This window comes from Anomalospiza imberbis, chromosome 13, assembly GCF_031753505.1.
Source record: "Anomalospiza imberbis isolate Cuckoo-Finch-1a 21T00152 chromosome 13, ASM3175350v1, whole genome shotgun sequence".
Classification (NCBI taxonomy): Eukaryota; Metazoa; Chordata; class Aves; order Passeriformes; family Viduidae; genus Anomalospiza; species Anomalospiza imberbis.
The window spans coordinates 15,402,189-15,429,981 of NC_089693.1; the positions used below are offsets into that span (position 1 = coordinate 15,402,189).

At 40.1% G+C, this 27,793-nt stretch overlaps 1 protein-coding gene across 3 annotated transcripts in view; it reads right to left on the bottom strand.

The window, feature by feature from the left end:
* The window catches only part of TRPM1 (transient receptor potential cation channel subfamily M member 1), an 88,590-nt gene extending 66,456 nt beyond the window's left edge, over positions 1-22,134 (bottom strand). Inside the window, exons 1-2 of one of the 3 annotated variants that reach the window (XM_068204162.1) lie at positions 20,967-22,134; positions 6,498-6,593 (exon numbers count right to left, since the gene is read on the bottom strand). In XM_068204162.1, coding sequence (XP_068060263.1) covers positions 6,498-6,500 — 3 coding nt within the window. In that variant the 5' untranslated portion in view covers positions 6,501-6,593; positions 20,967-22,134. The remainder of the gene's footprint in view (positions 1-6,497; positions 6,594-20,966) is intronic. The other 2 variants (XM_068204164.1, XM_068204165.1) reach the window with 2 other exon arrangements.
* Between the last annotated feature and the right edge of the window lie 5,659 nt (positions 22,135-27,793).

The window sequence follows — 27,793 nt, forward strand, 5'->3', positions numbered from 1 at the left end:
ATAACTGCAATATTAACTAATTGCATACAACTTCCAAGTATACCTAAGACCATGCTAAACCTAAACCATCAAAAGGAAGGAATCACAGCTGCCTAATAGTTTAGGAGCAGAAAGTGAATTCATCCTGTTAGTCTTTTTCTTCCTATTTGAAGTTTAATATCACAGTAAGAAAGCACACAAAGCATACAATTTGATATTAACAACTGCAACTCACTTCAAGGGATTTCATACCAATTTTCAAGCTTCATTAGCAAATGGTAAGACAGATCAAAACAGTGACTTAAAGAGGAGACAAAATTGGTTTTCTGCCAAGAAGCTACATTCTCTCTGATCTAAGTGAATGTATTAATCACTGGTTTGTCTGGTCATTTACAAAATATAGCACAAGTTATTTGCCTTAGTCTGAAAGTCTAATAATATTTTCTCCTTTGTAATCCATGGAAGTTTTTCTAATAAACTACTGGGTAACACTGCACTACCTTAAATATATTACAATGATCCATTATACTTTCTATAGTAGTGCTGTTGAGATTTTTAAAGTTTTCTATTGCATTTAGATAAAATATTCTTTAATTTTTTTGTTAGGCATTACTATAATTTCTTGTACTACATTTGATAGCCAGGAAGGAGATAGTGATAAAATACATTAGTGGCTCTATAAGAGATTAAATCTGAGCATCTGGAAGGCTTGTACTGAATACACCCTTACACAGATAATCACAGAGAATTTACAAGCATAGAAGAATTATAGCCAAAGAGAAATAAATGCAGAGTAAAGCTGTTTCAATAAAAAGGCTTTCTCTTCAGAGGAACAGAAAATGAGTCATAGTAGGTATATCTTAAAGACATTTAGATCAAGTCAATGGAGATAGCAAGCAGAGATGAAAGCACTGTTTAGTACTAGAAAAGTAATTTGAAGTAATTCCCATTAGTGAGAAACACAGACCAGTGATGGGCACCCAGACAAGCTGCTTCTTTTGCTAATAAACTGAGATGTTCACAAGATAAAAATCAAAACACAGACAAACAAGGACACTCCTTTCTTAAACATCATGGGTTTCACATGTCATTTAGAGCATTCTCTGATGAGGTAGACAATTATACCTTTAGTTGCACAGCAAGTAACAAAAGCTGACTTTGTAAAACTGCTCAGGAAATAAAATTCTATCTTCCTCTACAGCACTGCTGTCAAAATTAGGGGACTACACAGGAAAGCTAAGGAGAGTAAAGAGCTAAGCAGTATACATTTTTAATAGTCTTGGTATCCAGAAATACTGCAGTAAAATCTGGAAGTGAAAATCATGGGCCAGGACCACACACTGTTACACATTCATCAGAAAAAAGCAAGAGTGAGAGTGGCAAAAGGGAAAAAAAGATTAGAGTAGCTGGTGAAATTTTCATTATAAATCTCAATCACATGGCTTTAACCATTTCCTGCGTAAGTTTTCCAGACATATCCAAAGCACTACACCCCTACACACATTCAAGACCAGTTTAAATTCCCGTTTTCAGCTGTATCATTAGCAAAAATTAACATTCAATACAAAACACTCTCAAGCACCACAGCGCCCAGTTTCCTGCCTGGAGATGTCCTGACTCCCAGGGATGAGTACTTCACCTGCCTGCATGACAAGAATGTGCTACTGACATCAGAGAGCCAACCGACGTCATTTCTGGCAGAAGTAACACTCACAGCCTATTTAAATAAGCATAAAATCGAGGGTTTTATTCAACTCTAGTAACTTTTTTCACAAAAAGTAAAGTTTCTGTTTCTGAAATGACCATTAAAGCAAATAAACACCAAAAGAATTAGGAAGATTAAAATAAGCAAGCCACTAAAGGAATTTTCAGCTTTTGAAAGACATTTTCTTACAATAAGAAGTCAAGAAAATCAAAATCTGAACTGTGTTCCTTCTACCTTCACTTGACTACTCTTTCCCATGGGAATAGTGGGACAAAATTAAGCAATTTTTGCCTGGGTATTTTACTCTGACTTTATTCATTTCAAGAAGTACAATGCTGTATGCTTTGCAGTATCAAAGCAGGCTTGGGGACATTTTAAAAGGGAAATACTTTTCAACTTCTTTTATCATTATTTCTTTGTATTATTTAATAAAGTTAATACTACCAGCCTATGAAGCTGGGAGTCACCTGGAGGACAAAGCAAGCAATACACACTTATTCATGAAACTCAAGGTTCTTGAAGGACAGCCTGGTTTGTCATGAGGCACCAGGATGCAACTGTGCAAGCAATGGGCAAAGTTACCCACAGTTACACTTGCTAAGCATTAACTGACATTTCATTTTGCCACTTTGCCTTACATCCATCAGAGGAGGAAAAGTGAACCCACCACAAACACCTTCTGTTTTGATCCCAAATGTTTGGGCTTGGCCCTGATGCCAAGGACATTACAGCTGAAGCATTTTTTTTCCATCTAGCACTCATTTTCTGTAACTGGGCCTGTAATACAGGTATTACATGCAGCCTGACAGTCTCTAGCAGGGAGAAGAGCTAGGTGCCACAGTCAGTACATAAAAACCATCACTGTAAATTTCTTTACACTGAGATAGTGCTTGGAATTCCACGGTAATGGCCCATGACCATCAGTCTGTGCTGAAGAAGTCCCCCAACCACAGACATATTCTCTCTTGCAATCACAGATGACTATGACCAATATTGCACACAGTACAGAACAATCTTCTTAGAGAAGGAAACATTTTAATACATACTTAGTTGCCTGTGTGGCATTCTTCTCACAGTTTATATTCCTTCAAACTTTCTTTCACCCATTTACTTGGAATCTGACTCTAACACTGTGATGACAATCTGCAGAAATTAGAGGTAAGAGGGCTGCAGGGGTTCAAAGAGTAGACAAAACCTATTTCCCATTATTTTCATGGAATCAGTTTGAAAAAGTCCAGCTGAGCTGGAATCTAAGTAATCCTGAGCTGAAGTTAGTCTGTATTTGTTGTAAGAAGAATCTATCAATCTATGGACAAAATATGTACATTAATTCTCTTAATAGCTTGAAAACAGTTAGGAAATGAATTCTTACTATTAATTTACTACATGCAAACTTATGTTAATAATAGTGAGTTCATACATTACTCATGTCTTCTTTCTCCTGCCTTGTTTTTCAATCATAACCTACACAGCAAATACTCTAACCACAGACTGTATTTCTCATATCTGTAGTTCAGTGAATCACATCAAAATCTTGTACACATCCTACCAGTCTTCCCCTTTACTGCATTTAGAGTGGTGATGAACACTGAGTATCAATAGTCATCAAAATTATTTTGATATGGATATGAATAATTACAGGCTAGACCTGTACAGTGATATTTAACCCAAAGACCCTTAAGACAGGAACTTGTGAAAGAACTCCTGAAACAGGAATAAGATTAATTGCTACGACTGATACCTCTGAGACTTAAACAAGCACAAAGGGAATAGTTCTCATTTGTAACAGTACCAGCTGTTAGAAGTAAGAGGGTCAAACAGTGCCTCCAGCTGTTTCCCTGTGGCTGTACTATTTGGGTAATTGCAGACTTACCCTCTGTGATCCAGATGCTGAGCCTTTAAATGAAGTGCGTTTGAAGGAGCCACTCATCCTCCGTAAGGAACCTGTGAACTTTCCTTTCTTAATCCCCTCCATAATGGAACTAGCACCCCAGCATCAAAGAAAACCCTGATTTCTGTCACATAGTCTGAGCAGGCTTTTTCCTGAAGCCAACAATCATTAAATCACAGCTTAAGTAAAAAGCAAGACAAATGCATAGAACAAAATCAAAGCCAAATAATGAGACTTGTGTTCCGATATGGACCCTGTCACAAGTGCTACCAGCAGCCAGCCAAGCAGAAAAACAAGGCAATCCACTGATAGCAACTGCTGGCCCCCTCCCTCTTCTCTACTGACTCTATAATCAGGCTTAATGCACACAGCTTCTGCAAGCTATGGTTTTTAATGGACAGAGATTTAATAAATGGTGATTGAAGGTAAATCTACTTTAGAAGCAGCAGCCCAAAAGGTTTTTATTTGCGCAAAGCACAGGGCAGTCAGATGGAAATTGTTTTGGTATCAGTAGAAAGGCACATGAAAAGAGCAGATGGTCCTCAGCAGACCATGGGTTAGAGGCCTGGTGGAGCCCTAAAGGATAACTGCTGATGGCAAGTGTACCTACACCAGGCACTACCCCGGGATGAGAGTGACAAGGTTTTAAAAGCAAACAACCCATAAGATCACCAGCCAGATTCTATCTAATTAGGGAATGAGGGTAGATAAGGTGTGGTGTGTATTACCTTCATGAATTCTCACTAATATCTCAATGCATCTGTTCTGTACTATGCTGCCTAAAACGTCCAGAGTGAGAACAAAAGGAGGTAGTTAGGAGAGGGTAAACAAGAAATGAGGCTGAGACAAGGTACTTTAAAAGAACAGCAAAGTAATTATTGACTAGGAAATATCTAGTTGGCTCCAGAAGACATCAGCAGGAAGTTGTTAGAGTCTGGTTTAGAAGAATGGATGAGAGTGCTGAGAAAACAGAGATCCATTCCAGAAAAACACCCAGGGATGGCAGATTTGTAACTGTGAGGTTAAGTCAGAACCACTAACTTAGAGGATTTAGTTAGTCATACTTTGCTCTTTGTGATATATTTTTAGGTTCATCCCTTTGTGCCTCAGTAAAGTTGGCATAGGTGTCTGCTGGCAGCTGGTTAGAGGAGGCACAGAAAACTGTGCTGGAAAGCTAAAACAAAACAACGTGGAGGAGACTGATACACAGAGATGCACCAAATCTTTTGTTCTGGTCAGCAAAGAACAAAAATAGGGACACAATCTTCAAAAAGCAGAAATTTAGAAAACAAATCTATTCTTCAAAACACAGTGTAGAATGTGAGTAAGGAATTAACTCAGTCCCTTTGGATGTGTGATTCTAAGGTGTCTGAGCTCCCTGTAACTGTTCTTGGTGCACTTTAAGGACCACTCTGGATTTTTACAAGTCATCAATACCAAAGGGACGTTTGCATTCAAGAGCCAGATGAAAGCAATCAGTGCAACAGAAGGCTGACTACAAACCCCAGCTGAAAAGTCAAACAACAAAGCTGATGTTCTAGCCCCCACTGTGTTTATATAACACTTCATGGGCCATTTCCACTAGATTGGGAAACAGAGACACGCACCATGCTGGCACTTTCAACAGCTCTGTGACTGAGAAGCACAAGTTGAATGGATTTTCCAAAAGAGCTTGTGGTTTTAGGAGTGTAGTCTCACATCAGGAAACCTTTTAAACAAATGTTATTATGAAGGTTCCTGTCTCATGTTGGAGTTTTCTGCTTCATCAGTTGAGCTGATTCAATGGTTTGTGTGGCCTGGATCAGATCTGTGTAAGCACGTGGTCTAAATCAGCACAGAGGGAGGAAAGCACAGAAATCTCTCACCACAGGATATTGCTGGACAACAAATGAATATTTGGCACAGTATGGAAGTGAAAGACCCTTAAACTGGTTCTGAAATGGAACAATTCATGATATCAAATGACACACCTGTCCATCATCCTCCATGTTTTGTAATGAAATCAAATTGGTTAACCCCAGACTATGAAAAAAATAAGAGCATACACCCCAAAAAGGAGCAAGCAGAGTGCAGGCAGCACTCTACTTGCAACAGTCCATCAAGGTCCTTGACAACCTGTGTTCTGGAAAAAGCAGGATGCACCCATTTCTGTGCACAGAAGTAACACACTAAGACATAAGTAACTGTACATCTTATTGATACCACACCATGGGAATTTAACATCTGCAGCCATGAACAGATCCATGTCCCAAAGGCCCTATCACAACGTGTTTTTAAAAAGTTTTTAAAAAGTTTGGTTAGAGACAACTGTAGTTGTTTCAGGACATAGACAAAAAAACCCAACATTGCTCTTGCTGTTCATAGAGCTGTATTCTATTACAACACATCAGAGATGTTTGATGTTTAAAACAAAAAGCAATAGATTTAAGACTTTGATCTGTAGTCCATCATGTCAGCTAAAATGTTTCCACTTCCCTGGTAGTCAAACTACTACTACTAAATATGGAAAGCAGCAGTCCATAATCCAATGAACTTTATTTACACTGACAGGAAGGGGTAAGATAGGCTTAGACCTCTGTAAAGACCTACATGTACAAGACATGTAGAATCAGGCCTTCCTTCACTTTGCATTTAATATGAGTAGTAAACTAAACACAAATTTCTTTCATAGGCAATGTATTATTAAAAAAAAAGCCTTAAAGCACTTTTAAAAAATGGGATGTCTTAAAAGAATGTTTTCTGTAAAAAAGCATGCTGTTTTGGTGTCCTTTGACATTTGTGATACAATATAAAAATTTCAAGAGTCATGTTTAACTGAAAAACCAGCCTAGGGTCCATTACACACTTAGCAGTTCTTGACTCTTTATTTTGCCTCCCTGAAGCAAAGCACAGATAGAATATTGCTCAGTGCTGGTTACCTACCATGAGAATGAGCACTCTGGAGGTCACTGGGGACTGCTGGGTGAAGAGTTGACTTCTTCTGTAAATTACATATCTTCAAAGCACTGCTGCAGCAACCTAGGCAAGAGCATATTTGGATTAAATATGCAACAGTTTACACAAAAACTCATCAAGTGACTGGCAGCTGACAGCTAGAGGGAAGAAGTTCCATGTTGTTAATTCTACATCTAAACTAAGAAGAAGACTGTGGGCCACTTTGTGATAGTTTTACTTGCGTAGTCCGTTTCTCCATTCTAGAGCCTTTCTTATTTAGCAGCTGTCTGCCTCCTCTCTTTCCCTTGCAAGGAAAATAGCAAGTTTAAAGAGAAATTAAAACAGTTAATGACATGTGGACAGAAAAGATAAACAAATAACCTCTGTGCCAGTGGGCCTGTAAATGGGTGCCCACGTGACCACTCTCACGTACGAGAAATGATCTATACTAATCATATGAACAACAAACCTCATGCTAGTAAGTAACAAAACACATGCAAGTAATCTTATATCAATAACCTGCCAAGGTAGTAGAAACCCACCAGGTCACACTGTCACCTCAGCCTTGGAGGTGATCAACCATCAGCTTCCCTACATTTGTAGAATCATAGAAAAAAAAATAAGTTGGAGCAACTTGTGAAGCTCACCTAGTCTGACCTCCTTTTCAAAGGAGAGACAACCTGAAAGTTGGTCAAGGACAGTGTTTCCAGTCCTCTGGGTAAGCTTTTACAGTACTTCACCATTCCCCTACTCAGAGGATTTTTTGATTATGTCCCTGTGGAATTTCCCTTGCTGCACTGGTTCTTTCTTCTGCACTTAGGAGAAGAATCTGCCTCCAACTTTCCTGTAACACTCCTTTACTTAGTGCAAGACTGCAACTTAATTCTTCGTTAGTCCCCTTCTCCCCAGGCTGAACAAGCTCTTCCAGCCTATCTTTGCATCTGGGAGTTCCATTCTCCAACCACCCTCGTCCCAAGGGTCCCTACAAAGATATTTGCAAATCCTGTACTAAGGGGCTCCCAAAATAAAGACAGTGCTCCAGATGCAAACTCCTAAGTGCCAATCAGAGGGAACAAACATTTCCTCTCACTAACACAGCCTTCAGCACTGCAAGGGCACTCTGCTGACTCACCTTCAATTTGCTGTTCACTGGGATTCCAGGTCCTTCTAACACAGAGGCTTTGCATTTGCCTTAGTAAACTTTTATTAAGTTTGTGTTGGTCGATTCCTCCAGCTCCTTTGAGAAACAGCCTCCAGCTGTGTTCCCTTGGTATAGCTGCAAATTTCCTACAGGTGCACTCTAGCCCATTTTCCAGGGTATCAAAGATGTTACTCTATATTGGCCCATTCTTTATCACATTTTACATATGAAGTCATATTCAAACTGAAAATTAAAAACAAAAAACTTGTTCATCTTAGCAGTTTAGAATGTGCTGAATTGAAGCACAGACAGAGAACTTTAGAATCTGAATTTGTGATAGAGGGTGTTCCTTAGATCCTGATTTATTACAGCATCCTCAGAGACATGAGAACAGTTTTACAGCAGGCAGAAGCCCACTGAACAGACTGAGCCAGCTGACAACTTCTTGCATACACAGGGCTACCTGCCAGCTGTTTAACCATTTTCCATGTGGTTGCATGATCACTGGTGCTAACATTTGAGCAGCTGTGGTTGGATGGGCTTCATTTGACCACAGAACACCTCGGTGAGCTCTTCTCTTGGAGCTCTGTGGCTCCTTTCCCCTTCCTGAGTACATTAAAGGCTTGTACAGGCAGCACACAACAATTTAAAGCACAAACAGCTTCCATGTCAGTGAGTAAGTGTTACATTAGAAATGGAAACGAAGACCTCATATCACAGAAAATGGTATCGGGAGAGCATTTTTACAACAGGAAAATTTGTCCAGCACTGTACTTTCGACATTCCTGTGTTTTCTAACAGTTATCACAAGAAGCTCTGGCTACTATTAGCAGAGACATCATCTCTGATTAATAAAACTGAGTTACTTGGTTTCTTTCCCTGGTTTGAAACAACCTGGCATGGAAAAAAAATAGCAATACAAAAAAATGATGGCTAACAACACAAAATATTATCTGTCCCTGCCCATAACAGACAGTGTATTATACTTAGATTACACTGCCTAGAACTCAGTAGCTATTTCTGCAGCACTTTCCATCTTAACATTGAAGTGACTTGAACATTAAAACCCTGAACTTCAGCATCCTTGGGAAGCAAGGAAGCACTCTCCTCTCTAACAAATAAGGGAGTGGCTAAGATCTGTGTGATGGACAAAGCATGAACATCCAGGTGTGACAAACGCCTTTTTTTCCTTTTGGTTGGGTTCTGGTTTCCTCCCCCTTACCCACAGTCTGATGGCAGGGTTGATTTCCAGGAGAAAACCAGGCACAGCTCCCAGCTTGTCTGGGCTGCACATTTCCTTATCCATTAATTGCTCATGTATTGGTAGGAGGGGATATGCACCACATATCAAGGAGACGTTAAATAATACCTTCCTGAGAAAGGATAATAGACCCATACTTCACACATCAATATAATTTTCTGCTTGTGCTCTCTTTCTCTTTTTCTTCTTATAAATATTACCCAGACTAGTAACAGAATTTCAGCATAATTTTACAGATAAGGAACAGTATAATTGGTTATAGGCTCCAATATTTATAAGACACTCACTAATTTTGATTGCTGAAGCTCAGACAGTTCCTGACCTAATTCTGAAAAATGCTGAAAAAACAACAGCTCCTATAATAGCATATGGAAGCTGCCACTTTTCTTCAATTCAGGTTCTTGTCGCCTCAAGTGACTTTTCAAAAACTGAAGCAGATAAAGACCCTTTTCCAGCACGGAAGACTACCTAAATCAATCTTGGTATTTATGAGGATCTAGCCCATGGTTAATGGCATTTCTGAAAACTCTGGCCTTGATGGTATATTATATGCCATGTCCCCATGTACAGTAATTTACTTTGCATGGAAATTTCCTCCTACTGGAATTACAGAGCTGGTGACAGCTTCCTGCTGCTCTCAGAGAGGCAGAGCTGAAACCAGGACACTGGATTCCTTCCCTATGGGATCACATTCATCTTCCAACCCAGGTGAAAGAGCTGGTGGCACATTTAGAATCACTTGGGAACAATCTGACAAATCAGGCCCTTCTCTCATCCTAGGACTCTGCAAATGGATAGGTCTCCCAAGCTAAGAAAAGAGAATTGATTTGTTGACTTCTGGTTCTTTGAAATATGGGGAAGGTAAAACTTGAATTCTTAAAAATAGGACTATGAATATAGTAACAAGAAAAGATTGTATGGAGGCTGAACTTCATAACTGTTTTAGGTACACTAAAATGGAACAACCAAATTGTTACTCTGGATACAAAGCTAAGCCTCTAAAAACATTCTGTGATTTCACTTCTACTTTAAGGATAATGACAACAAATAAATTACAATGGTCTTCAGTCTCAACACACTCAGAAGTGACTTTCCTTTTAGACAGATAGAAAACCACAACTCTTTCTAGTCCCCATAGTCGTAGTATTAAATAAATTAGACGACAGAAAGGATTACACTGCACTTCATGTGATTATTTTACAAACCAGCTTTGCTGAATCTTTTCCATTTTCTGTGCATCATCAGCCCTGAGAAATGACTTCTCACTGGTCTCAGACTTGTCTATGTGACAAGGCACTTCTTTGTCCTAAAGTAAAACACCTGCTAGCCTAGACTGACAAATGATGAAAACTACTGACATTCACCCCACATGACCATTATGATCAGTTTGTCTCAATAATCAGGTCAAGATTTTTTCTTCATTTTACCTATATTTTCATTATTTTCCAAGCACTCTGTTCCTATTCAAAAAATTAGATGTCATAAATAAAATGCCTTTAAATATTTTCTGTTAAATATGGTTTGGAATGTTTTTTCCTACCTCTAAAAGAGTCTGAAACTAACTGTACATCCATACAGTTACTATTGCTCTGTAATAAAAATGGAATGCTAACTCTGTTATTGGAACCACAAACTGCAGCTAGAGGAGAGCACCAAGAGTTTGTTGGGCTGGGCAGACTGGAAAGATGCTGGGGGCCTCCTGGGTGTGAGCAAGGTCTAAACCTAGACCCAAAATGCAAACCAGACTGATTTCAGAGGCAGAACCACTGTCATTGATGGTGGCCCACCACTGAAGTTGGGATTCAGGCTGTGTGGCTTTAACGTATACTGCATGAACACAGGCAGAAATCAGCTTCAGCCTCACAATACTAAAAGCAAGTGGGGTTTTGACATAGATTTCAATGAGAACAGGTTCTCAGAAGAATTATACAAGGTTTTGTTTTCATTTCATTTGATTTGAGTAAAATCACTGTTTCAGTATTCAATACACCACCTGTGTCAATGCATTACCCTGTCTCTAACAAAGCTAGTTAAATAAATCCAGAACATTTCAATATCTATGAGCAACCAAAGGCTGCAAGAAAGAATGTTTGTTACTTAGCTAATAACAGAGGACTTGAAAGGGTAGTGAAGAAAAAGAGAGAACCGAAAAACTGGAGCATAAGCAAAATGAGTAATTTAATGACAAGTAAGCATGGAAGCCTTGAACTGTCCCACTGGATACCAAACCACAAAACTCCACTGATCTGAGAACTGAAAGAATGAGGTTGTATTTCTGGAAGTCGTTTATTTACGCTTCCCACCACAAGCCAGTATCTGCAACTAATGACAAAAAACCTGCTCCCTGCTTGGGTAACCAAGGAATGTCTGAAGAGCAGATGTACTGGAAGCTCTGATAATATTCAACATAATAAATGATGGAACAAGGCTTCCTACTGTGCTTCATCATTCCTGAGGTAGAAGTAATTGGTTCTTACTAGGAAATAACTGAATTGCTATCAATTCTTAAAACGGGTAAGGACAAATTTCCCTGAGATGCTTTGGTAATGTATCAATTCCCTAATTCATAGCACTGGGTTCGGCTGCAAAGCTCCAAGCACAGAATGCCCAGTCCTGCATCGACCGTGCGGGATCCACGGGAAATGCTCCGCACCGGGTGGGATGCTGGGAAGTGCTCCCACTCCCCAAAACTCGGCACGTCCCACTCCCCGCCTTTCGGCTGCCACCAGCGCCACCTGGTGCTGCTCTGCAGGGCCTGTTTCCTTGGGAATGCACAGGATTTTCTCCTGGCGTATTATCCATCCTCCCTCCAGAAATACAACCATGGCTAACATTTAATACACTGGCATATGGGAAAGGTCAAACATGTTCATCTCTACGCACAATTAATTGTCCAGAAGAGGTTTAAAACCCTCTCTGTATGAAAAGGAATTTAATGGGCCAGTGACCTTTCCTAAACTCTGATGTACTGGTATTGTACACCATGATGTTGGCTCTGATTGTAAAAAATGTCTTTCAAATGAAAAAAGTAAATAAAATACACAAAATAAATTTGGACCAATTAGTAGTAATTGTAACTGAAACCTAGGGAAGACCTAGAAATGTGCATATGAATACATTTTGGTGCCAGAAGGACAAGACAGTATGAAGGATGAGTTAGCTGCAAGATAACTGCAAAGATAAGACAGAGAACAAGTTTCAATGTAAAGTAAGGGACTGAGAATCACATATTCTCTTCCTGTCCCTGACTTTCTATGGGACCACGTGCAAGTCACCCCATATCTTGAATATCTTGGTTTCTCTACCTGAATAAAAGAAGCAATCATAAATCTATGCAAAGACATTGAATTACAGTATATTTGTAAAATCAGTTGGAGTTCTTTGACAGATATAAGTATGATTATGGTTTGAAAAGTGCTTGAGCAAAAAATCCCCTTTTTTAGAATTTTTAAAGAACATTCTCAGCTGTACTGACAAGCCCACCGTTCTTCATGGTAATGGGTTCAAAGTTTTGCAAGATGTTTTAAGTACTTTCCCAACACTAATGAAACTTTTTACAGAAGAGAAGAGAAAGGGAAATCTCAGCTGAACTCCAAAGGATGCTAATTTAAAAGGGATGGCTACAAAACCCTAACATCTCATTTCAGAGTCCACCACCAGAAGAAAGAAAGGGGAGGAGAAATACAAATGACCCCCCTTCTCTGCATTATAACTCTACCACTTAGAGGTTTCTTTATTTCAATTAAATTCACCCATGACAGATGATGCAGTCCAGAAACAACTCTAGCACACCTCAGCAAGCAGTGAATCAGCATGTTCTAGGTGGCCTTGTCTGACAGAGCTTAGCAACTGTCAGTGAATTGCTGGTCCCTGTCTGTTGTCCTTGCATAACTCACCGAGTCCTGTGACATTCCAGTGACTTTTGCCATTATGCTGGATGTTTTCTGACTGCAGTGTTTCACCTTCTGTTTACTGGCATTTGTTAGGAAAGGTGAGTTAAAGTAGTGAAACCTAATTAATTGGAGATTTGATAACACAAATTAGGAGAAAAATCCATTGCCCGCATTTGCCTATGAGGCATTAGATAAAAAAGCAACTGTACTTTTTGTTGCCAATCTCTGCAGAAAAAGGGGGCAACCCCTAAAGTTTTCACTGATCTCCTTGGGATTGCCAACAGGAGCCGCTGTAGTGCTTATGCCAGAGGAAGACACCACCACATACTCTCACTCACAGGCTGTTAGAGCACCTCATCCCTATTTGCTGATCATGACATCAGCTGCAGTTCATGCTCAGTGGTGACATGTGCCAAGTTAATCACTGGAAACAAACAGCTTCTGGGCAGCTACAGATCAATCTTCTACCAGCAACACTCAGACCTGAGAGCCACCAGCCTGTCATGCTGAGAGGCACAGGGAAGTTACCTGTGACAGACCCAGATGTTGGTCCAGGGGCAATTTTAGAATTCCCACCTTTACCAGTTCTATCAGTGGCAGGCTCTCCATTTCTGGTAGGAACATTTATCTCAGCGACACCTTCCAGATGACCAGCCCCTGACTCACAGATCTTCAGAGATCTGACAAATGATGGTGGATTTCCTTTGCCGTGACTTCAATTTCAAAAAGTAACACTGCTGACAGGATATACCATGAGACAAGGACCTCCCTTTTCTCTCCCTCACAATCTCCTAACCTTTTCAAAGCTGGGATCATATGAGTCAGCTTTCTCCCGACTACAAAGTCTCAGAGATATCAATAAAGACAAAAACTGCTCCAAACCACAAATGCTGGCATCAAATGAGCAAAGCAAGACAATCAAACACTGCTATCCCAGCTGACCTTGCAGTAATAGGATCACACCAAGATTAGTCTATGTCATAGATTAAGCCCACTGAAGTAAACTAATCCTTTTGCAGTCAGCTAAGACTGTATGTTTACTCACTAAGCTGGGAAAAATTTGGGAGTGTAAAATGTTTATTAGCTGGAACACACAATCTAGACTGCAGCTACATGCATGTTTAGCACAATTATTGCTGCAACACTGACTTTAAGGAGCCTTCAGAAAGGAAAAATTCCTTAAACAGGTTTTTAAACTATATTATTTGACTTATGAAACTCTTATAGACTCTACCACTTCACATTTTGACAGTCAACTTTTTGTCTGAGCAAAGCAGCACAGAGAGCTTCCAGAAGAGACATCCTGCACATCACCAAGAAAATGCCTTGCAGGCAGCAGGACAGTCTTCCTTTGGCTGGCAGAGCAATGCTCCATTCTGACTGCAAACAACAGGAAGCTCTGTGCTGTGACAGCTCTGAGAAGGAGCACCATAACCGCTGTGCTTCCCTGCCCACGAGCACAGCAGCTGGTGACTGCTTACCTGCACTGTCCCAGCTGCCCGTGCCCCATCAGCCCTGAGCACGGCGATCACAGCTCACCGCACCACAAACGTTTGGGGTTGGGGTTTGTTTCCTGCCCAGCACCACTGAACCACGACTTGTCCAACCAGTCAGAGTAATGGCATTTGTGCATCTGTGCCCAGGGACTGAGGCAGAGCTGGAGGCTTTTTCTTCTTCACAGGAAGCCCCTTTCTGGTGCATACATGACACTTCTCTAGAAAACGTGTTTATGAATCTGCACATCTTTAGGAACTACCCATGCTGCCATCTAAGTCCAGGCTGCTCACACTCCTTTTTGCAGACTTCACTCCTTCACCTCTTTTAATTAAAATGTATTCCAGGGTCTTTAGTTTGAATTTTCATCAAAATATCAACATATGACTGAAAGAGGGGAACTGGGGGAATTACACAGAAATAAACCATGTTTTGGCAGTTTCCTCACATTCCTTTGTTTTTCTACTCATGGAAACAATCACAGCTCAGTGTCCCCTGATAACATGGCTGACAGTTGTACCTGGGAAAACTGGGCTGTCGCCGTTGAGGCAGGACGGGAACAGAAGAACTCCAAGATCAGAAGGCGAGAAGAAAACTCTATTTCAAATACATCGCTCTTTTATAGAGAGCATCGTGCAGACTAATTTCATTGGTCTTAAAGCAAAAACATCTCACACCACTGGTGCGCTCTGAATGACACACGGTGGCAGAACATATCTATAAACAATGTGAACAACAAGAGAGATAAAGAATTATTTACATTCCTTTCCAACTCTCTCCCAGGCCCAGCCTGGTAGAAATGTCTCTTTTCTCTCTGACTGAACTAGAATACCCATACTGGGTAACCCAGATGCTGAGCTGACAGACACTGTTTTACTGAAGGCACAGCCCAAGTGCCACCAAAACCAGGCTGTACAAACCCCTGGACAGTCACCACCAAAGAAGCACCAGAACAGCAATGTCCCTACCTGCATGGCAGAGTTCCACATGTCACCATCATACTCTGCTACTGCTGCTGAACTTACCAAGCTGTCTCAACACATCAAAGTGCAAAAATTCAAATTAACATATCCACTTAGTTGCAAACATACATACATGTATATCCAGTCAATATATACCTGATTATTACTGCACCCAAAGTAGTTCTCCCCACGTCCTCAAAAAATTTCATCTTCATGTGCTCCAGAACAGAATTACAATGAAATGAAGGCTTCATTAAGTATTTTATAAGTAGGTACTGTCTTGAGAAAAAATTTGTAAACAATGAAATCCAAGACTAGTTTGACAGAAGATGAAGAAAAATTCTTGACAATGAAAACAAATTCTAATTCATCAAGAAGTACTCTTTTGTGCTATGTAATAGAACATTTCAGATTTTTCCCCCATAGCAATTACTACAGCTTTTGGGGCCCAATCCTTAGAGGTGTTAAATTCTCCACATAAAATTTACCATAGTTCACAAACAAAAGCAGTGCATATTTTAGGACTTAGGGAGAGTTAAGCATAGATTGGCTTTATGCCAGCCCCCAGCAGTAGGCTGAATTCCACCTTTAATGAAGTTGATATGAACTAGGGTTTTACAGGATCTCTAAGTTTGGGCCTACTGTTAAAATTGTTAAAAACTGTTGTTTCATTGTTTCACTGCAGCCAACTAATTCTCAGCATACACACATTTGAATCAGAATTTTGACATTTGTTTTTGAGGTAATAAACAGATTAAACAGAACTCAGTGAACACTAAAGACCTATTTTATCAGGACACATCTATTTGTGACTGTGAATAAAAAAAAAAATCCAAACTGAACAAGGAAGAAACATGGTGATAAGGCAACTTGAACCACTGGTATTTTTCAGATGAAATCTTGGCCTCAGCTTGATGCAAAAGATTTTATTTTAGCTGTGATTTCAAGTAGTTTCAAGCAAGTCTGACAACTGGCTTCAATGGAGACAAGACTGAAAGAAAGTATGTGCAGCTTTGAACACATACATATGCAATTAGTCCTGATGACTATAGACTGACTTCATTTGCAGACAATTTCCTTGATAATGCATTACTCTTGCTTAGCTTAACCCATATTTTATCCAAGTTGTCCTTGCAAGTGGATTTTTGGAAGAACTATGTTTTCCCACAACTTACTTTTGAATTTTTAATTTCCAAACTTGTGTGCTCTGATGAAAGGGGGGAAGGCACATTTTGGTATCATTCAGCTTGGCATTACTAGCAGAAAACTGTACATCAAGCAAGATTTCTGCAGCAAAATTAGTAAGAAATTTCAAGTAAAAAGGTACTTTGGAGAATTTCCCATTGACACCCCTGGAACTGGCAGCTAGGACTGCAAAGAGAATGTCTGAGCTGTAGTTTATATTAATGAATACCCAGCAAAAGAGTGAGTCCTCACAAACAAAAGCAGATGACTGAGGTTTTATTGCTCCCATTGAGTTCTCCTTGGAGCTGCTACATCCATATTCACCAGTACTTCCCAGCTCCTGTACACTGAGTCCCTGCAAAACTCCCAGGCTCTCATCCCAGAACAGTCAGGGCTAGGCAATTTCTCACCTCAGCCACTCAAGGCCAAACTGATGACTAAGTTCATGCCACGCTCCATTTCAGCAGCCACATAATCAATACAGATATGAAGAAAGATACTCTACTGATCTAATTTGATATTCTGTCATGTGTTCATCTCAAAGCAACTGTGACCATAAGAAATTGCAGTGTGGATGGTAAAGTAAGATGAACTGCAAATGTTCAGAGCTCTATCCCTTTGCTTCAGATCAAGGAGCACTGAGCAGAAAATCATGACAGTGAAACATAAATAACACCAGTTCAACAAAATCAGTTAATTTGGAATCTTTGCATTACATCATGCTTACAGCATCAAGCATTTTTCACTCATCATCTATTTCTTCTACTGTTATGTGTATCAGCATGTTTTGTCCTATAAGTATAATGAGTACTAAAATCCCTGAACTTCAAGAAAGTGTTTAACAAGTACGTAACAAAACATATATGTACTTCTGTACTTTATCCTCAATCATCCATCAGACAGCTAAAAACTTACTTTCATTATTCATTTTGAAAAAAAAAATCCTCTCTTCTATTAAAGACAAGATAATATCTTGATATATAAAAATATTATTGTATTAAAAAAAGCATTCAAATTTAAACTCCTTAGGATGAAGGAGTATCAGAAGACACACCAGAAGAGATAACCACCTCTTGGGAGAAAAACACAGGCAGCTCTCATCTTCCTGAAGGCAGAATGAGCCTTATTTTTATTTCTGCTTTGCAAAAGATCTTTGACCCAAGCAAATGGCCACTAGAATAGTGGTAGAAAAGACAACCACATTTATTTTCTCACCTGTATCCAATCTGCAGTCATTTATCTCACTTGTTTCCTTAACACAGAAAAATGAGAAGCACCTACCTTGTCAGACTTGAAGAAAGCACCACATCCTTGGGATGTGTGTTAGTTACACACAGCAAGATAATGTTCCATCTAAAGTCAAAGTATTCCCCATAGCCTTTAGCATGTAGAGGTTCTTTTAGCTCTGGCAGAGGATGTGCAAATGTCTACTCAGGGTATTACCAAAGGCTAATTCCTAGTTCTCTTGAGTAAGCCTGCTTGCTGCTATGGACTACAGGCTTTATTCCTATTAGAGACTTACCGGTTGCCAAAGGTGACAGTGCTGTGTCACAGAGAATCATGAAAGTGACATGGTAAAGGGTTTCTGAAAGTTTAGCTTTGAGTAAAAAGATCCAAATTTTAAGTCTGTAGCTGTTTAAGCCTGAGAATCAAGCAGGTATTTATGTTTCACCTTTCCAGTATTAGCTGATAGGCAGTAATGTCATGTACCCTTTCCACTCACAAGCCAAACTACCATGTGAAGAATCAATGACAGCAGATGGGAGCAGGCTGATACCACTCCCCAGATGGCAGCAATCAGGAGAAGGTCAAGCCATGTCAGAAAAAGTAGTGCTTGTATTCAGTGTTCAGTTTTGGGTGTAGGCCATCTAATCTTTTCTAACCATGTAACTCAAGAGCCAAGGCTGGTTACCAAACAAGGGAATGGTGCACCACATTTCTTGTGTTTCTGTAAGGGAAATTCTGTATTTTCTGCAATTTTTGACAAAAACCTAAATGAGGCATTTTTAGTGTAGGCTGACTTCTCCCATAGTGGAGTATGTTGTTTAAAAAAACTATTTTGTGACATTTAGCTTAGGTAACACAAAGCAATCTTTGCAGGACAGAATACCTGATAAGAAGCTGTCTTGCAAATAAACCTTCCACTTTGTTTTTATTTGTAAGAGAAAAGATTAATGTAATGGGCAGGTGAGTTTCCAAGCAGGTGACAAGAGACCCGTAGAAATTCTTGAAGCCTACCAGTAGCCACTGAGTTCTTATCTAAAATGCACAGAATAATATCCTTGTATGACTGAAATTACTCTGTGGCCTGCTACTTTTGAAGCAATGCTTTAGTTCCCATAACTAGCAAACCATTTTAAATTAATCCACTTAGTAATTATCTTATTTAGCTTTCACTAAACTACCTTCAGAATCCTATTTTCTGCACAGCAGCACATGCCATGGAAGTCAGCATTACACAGATTTGTACACTGTTCTAAATACAACCGACTTCAGTAGTTTTGTGTGTCCTAAAAACAACCAGAAAGGTCATAATTAATGCAACCGAAACCAAACCTTTAATTATTCTTTACACTTTCTTCATGCTGGGTGGCTCCCAGCTGGTTTCTCACAGTCCGATGGCACACACCGAGTCCTTCTGGTGGAGGCACGTTTCCTGTTTTGCCCGCGCTCTGCCGTGCGCGCAGCCAAGCTTCCCGCAGCATTCCCAGCAGCAGCCTCCGGCAGATGGCGCGAGCAAGCCGCCTGCGAGCAAGGAAAGGCAGATCTGCAGAGGGCCTGCGAGCTGGCTCTGCACACCTGCCGGGTTTTCAGGTTTTCTTCTCACCGTCACCGTTTGCCAGCGGTATGAATTCCCTACTTAAGTATTTACCAGTCCCAGATGTTACTACGCTGCGAATACATGGATCTATCTTCATCCCAAAGGAAGGTGAAGTGATACATTTCATTGAAGCCAGTCTGGCAGCATCTCCCAAGGACAAAGAAACAGGTCAGAACACATCTGGTTTGCACCTCAGAACAAGACTCAAGGACACAAGGATTATGGAAGAGAGAAATGGATCAATAACCCGAATTTCCAGAGGATCCTGAACTTTTTATTGCAGAATGAAACAAAGCTTCCAACAGCGTGAGGAAGTAGCACATTCTCTGAAAGTTTCAGTTCCTTGGCTGCATCCTCAGGTACAGTGATCCTTTTCTTAGGATGCTGGATTAACAGTGCAGTATGTGCCAAATGCAATCGTAATTTATAATCTGCTTTTCCTCAGAGTCTTTAAAAAAGATCACAAACTGAAAAAAATTCTTGCTTGAACACTGACTCTGAAAATGACACATACTGTGTCCCTCTACCTAGCTAAAGCTGAGACTGTGTAACAGGTTCAGCCAGATAGTATGACCCCAAAAGATGTATTTTCATCTCCCTATACAGAACTCACTATAGCCCTGCTCTTCACACTGCTTAATTTTACTTCCCTTTTAGACCTGTTTGGCCATGCATCTCGACAGTGACTGCCCAAGAGCAATTGTCAAGGCTGGAAGGTCACAAGCAAGATGTGGCCAACAGACCATACATTACTTTCCTCAAAAACTCTTATGGCTGAAGGCACATTCTAACATGTCCATTTATTTTTCACAGAAGCAGACTGTGAAAGAGACTCTTAGGGATAGTTTTCCAAATTAATTTTCAGGTAATGTAATGTTTTGATAATTTTGATACAATCAAAATTCTACCAGCTGGTGAGGTGGTAAATGCTGTACTCACTGAAATGAGAGTAATGTAATTATGATCAGCTGAGCCAGTTTGTGGATACTGATCTATTTGAACTACATGCAGCTGTCAGCAATGCAAAAGCAATTGATGTAGCAAAACCTAGACAATAATTAATTAATAAAGCAGATAAAAATTATTAAAAAGAATTTACTGTTACAACAAAGCAAAACAAGAGCTCTGGCTAAGAATCTACTGCCCCTCTAAGGGGCTCTGACACAAAGAAAACTGCTGAAGCCAGAGTAATACAATTAGCAGCATCTTGTTAGAAAATTAGACTTACAGCTGGTAATAAGAGAGCCTTAAAACTATTATTATTACATTAACTTCTGGAAAATAAGGAGATTTATAGCTACCATAAAATACAATTGCTTCACTGCTACTTGTAAGCAGTACCAAACCCAGGCATTAATGTTAAACTACAACTAACCTGAAAAATACAAGATTTTTACTGAGGCTTTGCATTTAATTAGTTCAACTAAAACAAACAAACAAAAAAACCCAACCCCCCCCCCCCCCCCAAAAAAAAAAAAACCAAAAAAGAATGAGATGAACGTTCATTTTTGGGTTTGGTTAATGTTCACAGAGAATGCCCAGCCACTTTTTAGGATGCTGGGCAAAATATATTTATATAGAATAATATACTTAGGCCCTCAAAAGCCCTAGAGCATTTCCCAATGCTCAGCAAAGCTTTCAGAACAGTCTAGCTCCCACTCTGGCCCATCAACCTCCCCCCAGGTATTCTTCCTCCTTACCAGAAGGGAAGCAGGTGCTTCACTGCATCAGGCAAGTCCTAAGGCAGGGCCATCTCTGTGAGCAAACCCTACTGACACAACCACATGATCTTGCTTCCCAAACCCAGGGCTACCTTCTAGGCAGCCAGCCCACATACCAGCTCTGTGCTTTTATTCTTAAGCTTCATTAGGGAAGAAGAATTTTTTAAAGTCTGTGTCTTCCTTATCTGCTGCAAAGGTTCAGGGTGTTCCAAGCAGAAGGGAGCCAGAGCACACTGTGTTCATAACACCTCCAGTGGGGCTCATGCCACAGCAGTCTCTGGCAGATACACTGGCACAGAGCCACCATCTTTTCTAAAAGGGTCGAAGGAACAATCAGACAAAGGCAAATAAATGCTTTCTCTGGTAAAGGGTCTTCCTAAGGGACAGTTTCCACTTGCCTATTCTTTTATGCTGCCAACATGGTACAGAGGGAGAACGTATAAAAGGAAAGTTGATCTCACAGTCACTTTCTGTGATGCCTTTGTTGGAAATGCGGTGGAGCGAGGATTTTGAGATATCCTGAGGGCTTTGGGGGGGCTTAGGCAATAAATGATGCCTTTTTCATAAGCATCGAGTCAATTTCTTAACATTAAACTTGAATAAGGTGGGCCTCTTCTGTGGTGAGGCAACTTGGCCATCTCAAATGGCCGACACAGGAAACAGGGACACAGGCAATGGATTGTTTGCTCCTTTTCCTCCCTGTAAGATCCCTCCCAGCCACCATGTGTAGCACTGTTGCAGGACAGCTTTCCCTGCCACACTGAGCGCAGCCCAGTGACACAGGTAAGCCATGTATAGGATGTATGGTGTGATGCTTGTCCTCATCTCCTCTAGTAACTCATGATTGAGCTCTAAAGTAGTAGTGTAAACCAGAGAGGAAAAAATACTTTAATTAGTTTTCAAATCTCTGCTGTGTCTCTCTTTGAACAATTCCAGAGGTCTCAATCTATGTTAGGAACTAAGTGATGTCATGAGGAAGAGTCTCACCCATTTACCCAAGGAAAAGGCACAGGAGAAGAATGAAGGCAAGTAATGCACAATGCATTGGTGGCTTCTGAGCATCCCAGTGACAGTTCAGGTGCCAGAGGTCTGCCAGGGACACAATGTTGTCATCTATGTCACATATGAGATATTCTCTATGTACTGTAAAACCCTCTAGCTGCTGAAGATGTCTGGAATCACAGAAGCAGAAAAGGATAACTTAAGTAATCTTTCCCCTTGCTGGATTATGGGTCTTATGCTCTGCTTCTTACAGCTGTCACACAATGGGCCAAAACTGACATTCCAGAAACCACGACTATCAATTAAAAGGCAAAGAGATGAGAGAAGGAAATCCCACTGGCAGTGGTTTTTTTCTAACATGACACGTTTTTTTAACAGTGTTAAACAGAAGTTTCTGCAATAAAGTTGTTTTATTGTGACTAGTACTAGAATTAGAAGAGGACAAAAAGCATCCTCATTTGAAGTGGTTAGACTCATTGTTTTATGAATTCAGCTATACAACTAACTGGCTATTTTAGTCATGAGATGTGGCTGAAATGGGATAATTATGAATGCTGGCAGGCCCACTTATATAGAGGAAACAGACTTCTGCACCTTTTTGTATATAGTTTGTAATCCAGAATGAACAGACGACAGTGAGCAAAGTCTGGTTCCCCTGATCTCACACTGATGTCAATTCCAAAACCAACATTTCCTTCATTCAAATTCCTTGAACATGGGCCTACTTTCCATATTTGTATTCAGAACCAAAAAAAATTGGAACAAATTTAAGAATACTGTACAGCAGGTGTTGTGCAGCTCAAGATCTTTGTTCCTACTGGGATAGGTGGGGTTTTGTACTTTAATTGTGCTGTTAAGAAGTTTACATGAGTCATTGCCTCACCTCCTTCCTGCCTTATACTACACCAACAGGCATGTGGGGGTTGGACCATGTGTGTAGTTAAAAGAAACTTGAAGAGTCCCTGCAGAGATTCAAGTGTAGCTGGAAACATTGCTAATCTTGATTTTGAATGGCAATATAAAGGGAGAAAAACAGCTAACACTAACGAAACCCAGAAAAGCCGAATGAAGAACTAACCAAAAGTACTCTAGCTACTCTGAGTGCTGGCACTCCCACAGCTATTTGATAGCCAAGGCAGAATAAATAATCAGCCAATTTTTTTTCACATTAATCTGAGAGGGGAAAACAGGAAGGGAATGCAAGTTGTCTTCGTGGAATGCTGTCAGATGAGAATTAAAATTCCAGTCTTTACTGAGGCCTCTGCTGGAATGTGCAAAACACTGGGTACATTCCCCCATGCACATACACACTTTGTGTTTTATTTTTCATGGCATGCTGCTTTAAAGGCTCACAGATGCATTCTTACTTGATTTCTCAGTAATCTGTGTACATAAACACAGTGACACCCAAAGCTGCCCTCCTCACCTTGGCTGAAATAGAAGCTGTTTCACCCAGGAGTGGAAGTCCATGCTGGGACTAGGAGGAAGTTGATGTATAAAGTCATCTTGAGCTTTAGTCTGCTGCCTCCAGCAAAGCTTCTCAAACACACTACCAACAATGGCTTAGCAAATCTTCAGTGGTCAGCAGTGGGACAGTATGAGGCCCGAGAGCTCTAATTTCACTTTCAGATAGTTAGAACTTGGCTTATGCACTAAACCACCACTGTTAATTCTAACCATGTATCACACTGTTGATTGCAGCTGCTACCCAAAGCACTTACCTTTCACAAACAACAGGATACTCTTTGCAGGGAGAGAAAAGGAGGAGGAGAGGAGAAATGCAATTTTTCTTGCCATGGCAATTTCACAAAAAATGTCTGAACATCACAGAGAAGGCAGGCCTGTGGAGGGGACAAACACATCCCTTCAGAAGAGGAGAGTTCATAACAGAATTATATAAATGCTTTTCCTAATACCAAATAAACAAACTATACAGGCCATTGTAGGCAACTATTCAGTAAATCATAAAACCACAGTGTGATAATGAAGTCAGATGCCAATTACTTAAATCTTTTTACAATCCTTGACCAGTCAAGTCAGAGGCAAATTTGTAAGACAATTATAAATGGACATTCGGAGCTGGATTTGTTCCAGTATTTTTTTTCTCAATAGATGCCTCATGATGCAGACAATACTTTAAAAAAATATCACTGTATACCTTAATACCATTTGCTTTGCTGTAGATGTTTGAGATGTGCAACTCTGAAAATCCCGCTAAATATTATCTGAACTTCTAGGAGCTTAAATAGCTTTGAAGAAATGCATTCCTGCCCGAAATTCACCCTGTGCTGGGGCCAGAAGAGGATTTTGCCATCTTTGTTGAGAGCTAAGGTATACGTGAGGCCTTGTGATGTACTGAGCAATGAATCTCATCCTGATCACTCTCTTTGAAGTTGCATGTGCCACGCTCTCAGTTAGAGCTAAAACTCAGATCACAGAGTACAGCTTCTGTATGTGAGAGGAATACAATAGCTCACAGTACATGCTGTACATAACAAACAGCAACCCCTCCTCATGACACTGTCAAATATTATGTTCCAGGAAGCCCCATAGTGCCAGAAGAGATTTCCTTGCATGGGAAGTTTTCAGAGATCTCAAGCAAGGTCCAGTTAGCAAGGGCTGGTGACACGGAGTCCTGCCCATGTACCTTATCACTGGTTGGAATGAGTCTTTAGTCACTACCTGCAGTTTTTGTTGAACTCACTGATGACAATTAGGCCAACAGTTGAGTTTAAATTTAACTCCTAAGTAATAATCACTGTTTTTCTAAGAGTAGTTCAAGTACAGTCCAAATTCCATATGAAAATCTCTATTTTCCAATGGCAGAAGAGCTTCTTGGGTTGGACAGCACTGAGCACGTTCAAGACAGCACTGTGCTCCACATGACTGCCACCAAAGAACATCAATCGAGAAACTCCATGAGCACAGACACTGACAAAGTCAGTTTTCTGTGGATCTCACTGCTGCATAGCTCATGATACAGTCTCCCTGACACAGAATTATTTGGTTTCTTCCAGCCTACGATGCTATTTAGCCTAGTTTCAGACACTGTTTTGCTGCTAAAGGCAGACAAAGTTAGCCAGGGAAATCCACATTACTCAGACAAACAGCAAGGTAGCATAGGGTCTCTCCCAGATTTAGGAATCTAGGCTAAAAATAATCTATCCTCTGCACAACTATGGTCAAATTACTGTTAGGAAAGATCAGGAAGGGAAAATTCTTAGCATTCTGAGCATGTTTACTCTTACTTTCTGAATACAGAAATCAGAGTGCATTCTTTTCTGGAGGCCAAACTCCAGTCAGCCTAGGAAAATATAGGACTCCTCAGACCTAATACTGCCTTAGTTAGCAGAACAGTGCCTGAGTCACAGGCCTACCTATGTATTTGGAAAGTTAATATTTAACAGTTCTGACCTCATTTACCAGGACAGCCTGTGTTTCTTCAACCCATCAGGGACAAAAATCAACCTGCTTCATTGGAAGACACAGTGAATGGTGAGCTTGCTCTCTTCACAAAATTCTCCCAGGTTCCCTTTGGCTGTGTTTCCATCCAGACCTTAAAAAAAAAAGCCAGGAAGAGGATAAGCTTTAAATGTTAAAAAGAGCATATAGTCAGTTGTCCAAGACATGCCCACTAACAAAGCAGTGCCACTACTAAGTCACTTTAGACCTGAGTAAAGTCATATTATTTTTCCATCATCTTTTGCTTGTTAAATGAGGCAATGGTATATACCATTCTTTACTGCAATGTATTTTTTTAAGATTGTGTTATCTATAGAATTTTGAACATGCAACTGGCCAGAGTGAAATAAACATTACTGTATCTTCAAGAGAAGGAAAATGAGCATATTTGACAGATAATTTGAAGTGCATGTGGGCAGGTATTTTCTAGTCCATATTCACTTCCATCAGATGTCTTGGGTATTTTTTTTCTAAGGGTCTCAACAAAATCACTTATATTTTTCTTGAACAAATATGATATTTTAAGAGCCCTTTGTTCACAAAACTGTCCATATCTTATTGCAGTCTCAGATATACTAAAACAAAAACAATTCTACAGTATGAAGTCAACCTTTCCTAACTGGTATAACCAGCTTAAGAAAAAAAAATTCTTTCTCATTTCTCTCTTGCCTATATAAAAAGATTAAATGCTGAGAGACACTGCTAAATGTATCCCTTCCTTCTGTGGTTCTAAACATGTCTGAAAAGGAGTCTGACACAGATCTTTACTTATCTCCTGAATGGACATTAAAAGGACATATGGCCCATTTTACCATCAACTGTGAACCTCTTACTCCTTTCTCCTAAATATAATCTTCTCTTTCTTTTGTTTTTTTTCCAATAGATATTTTCAGCTATGACTCTGAAAATCTTCTTCAGTCCCTAAAGCTTCAGGTTGTAAATTTCAAAAGCAAGACATTATAAAGGGCAATTATTTGCAGTGAAATATGCATCAAAGTTTGAGCAACACAAATGAACTTACCAAATGACTCCCATCAAATTCAGTGGGACTGCTTGACTAAGGACTTGACATTGTGACACAAAAACGTTTGAGCAATGATGTCTCTAGATCATCTGTTATACAAGGAGCAGAACTAAGTGACATCTAAAGTATTTTTCATAGTACACAAAATAATAATCAGCCAAATAGTCCACAAGCAAAGTTTACAAAATGAGTTCAAGAGCAAAAAGTGAGAGTGCAAGCTGCTGAAAGTGAGTTCTGAAAGCACCAGAAGATTGCTGTCCTTTGAAGAATTATGATTTGGTTTACTGTGTTTCCTCTGTTAGTTTACTGATAATTCTCTTTGGTGTTTTGGTGTGATGTCAGGATGACATCAAGCCTGTACCTGACTGATGATCCATGCAGAATTGCCTGCACAGGCCAGTCTCTGTGAGAAGAGAGAGTTGCATCACAAAGCCTCAGCAGCCCAAGTCTACACCTCCTGTCTACCTGCCAAAATGTTACGACTGAGCAAAAGAGGCCGCCCATCTCCCCTGCAGTGTGCTACCATCTGGCACCTGGAGAAGCTCAAAAGAGGAACATGCTGAAGACAGTAAGCAAAAGCCAGGGGAAATGAGAAGATTCTTCACCCTTTGACAACCCCAAGAGAATGATTTTCAGCAAGGCTACAAGAAAAAGTTACTGCTACTCTGCAGGTATCCAGCAGATCAATCAGGCGTGCAGCACAGGTATTCTTATTGACACATGAAGCTGCACTAAGCAGTTAAGTTCTTTTTACATTCAAAAATACAATTTTGTATTTCAGCTTTACAACAGACAGACTATAAACTCCAGACCAAAATTCCACATGCTACAAACTTTTATCAGGAAAATTCCCCCTGGCAACATATGACGACCAGTCTCAGTGCAGTGACTGCTACTACCTAGCAAAATAAAGGTCTGTGGATATGTAGCCCTCAGTTTATTTGGTTCGGCTGTGCTCAATTTGTCAATTACTCCAAGAAAAGATGACACCCCAGCACACACAGGGTACAAACAAGGCTACCCTTGAATGACTTACTAATTTTGTTTGTCCATTTCAGAACACACAGGGCACTCAACCCTCTCACTATTTTCATACAAGATTGATCTTTTCATCGTGTCTCAACTGTTTTTGTGAGGGATTCTACCATGCACACAGACCTGTTTTTCTGGAGACAGCATTTGCCTATGGTTATTTAACATATTGTGACAGAAGCTCTAATCCAGTGGGAATTTACTAGTGGACACTTTTGAAGAATAACATGGTGCCACAGTCTCAAGAGGTTCATAAAGTATTTGTGGAACAAATCAATCCTCTGAA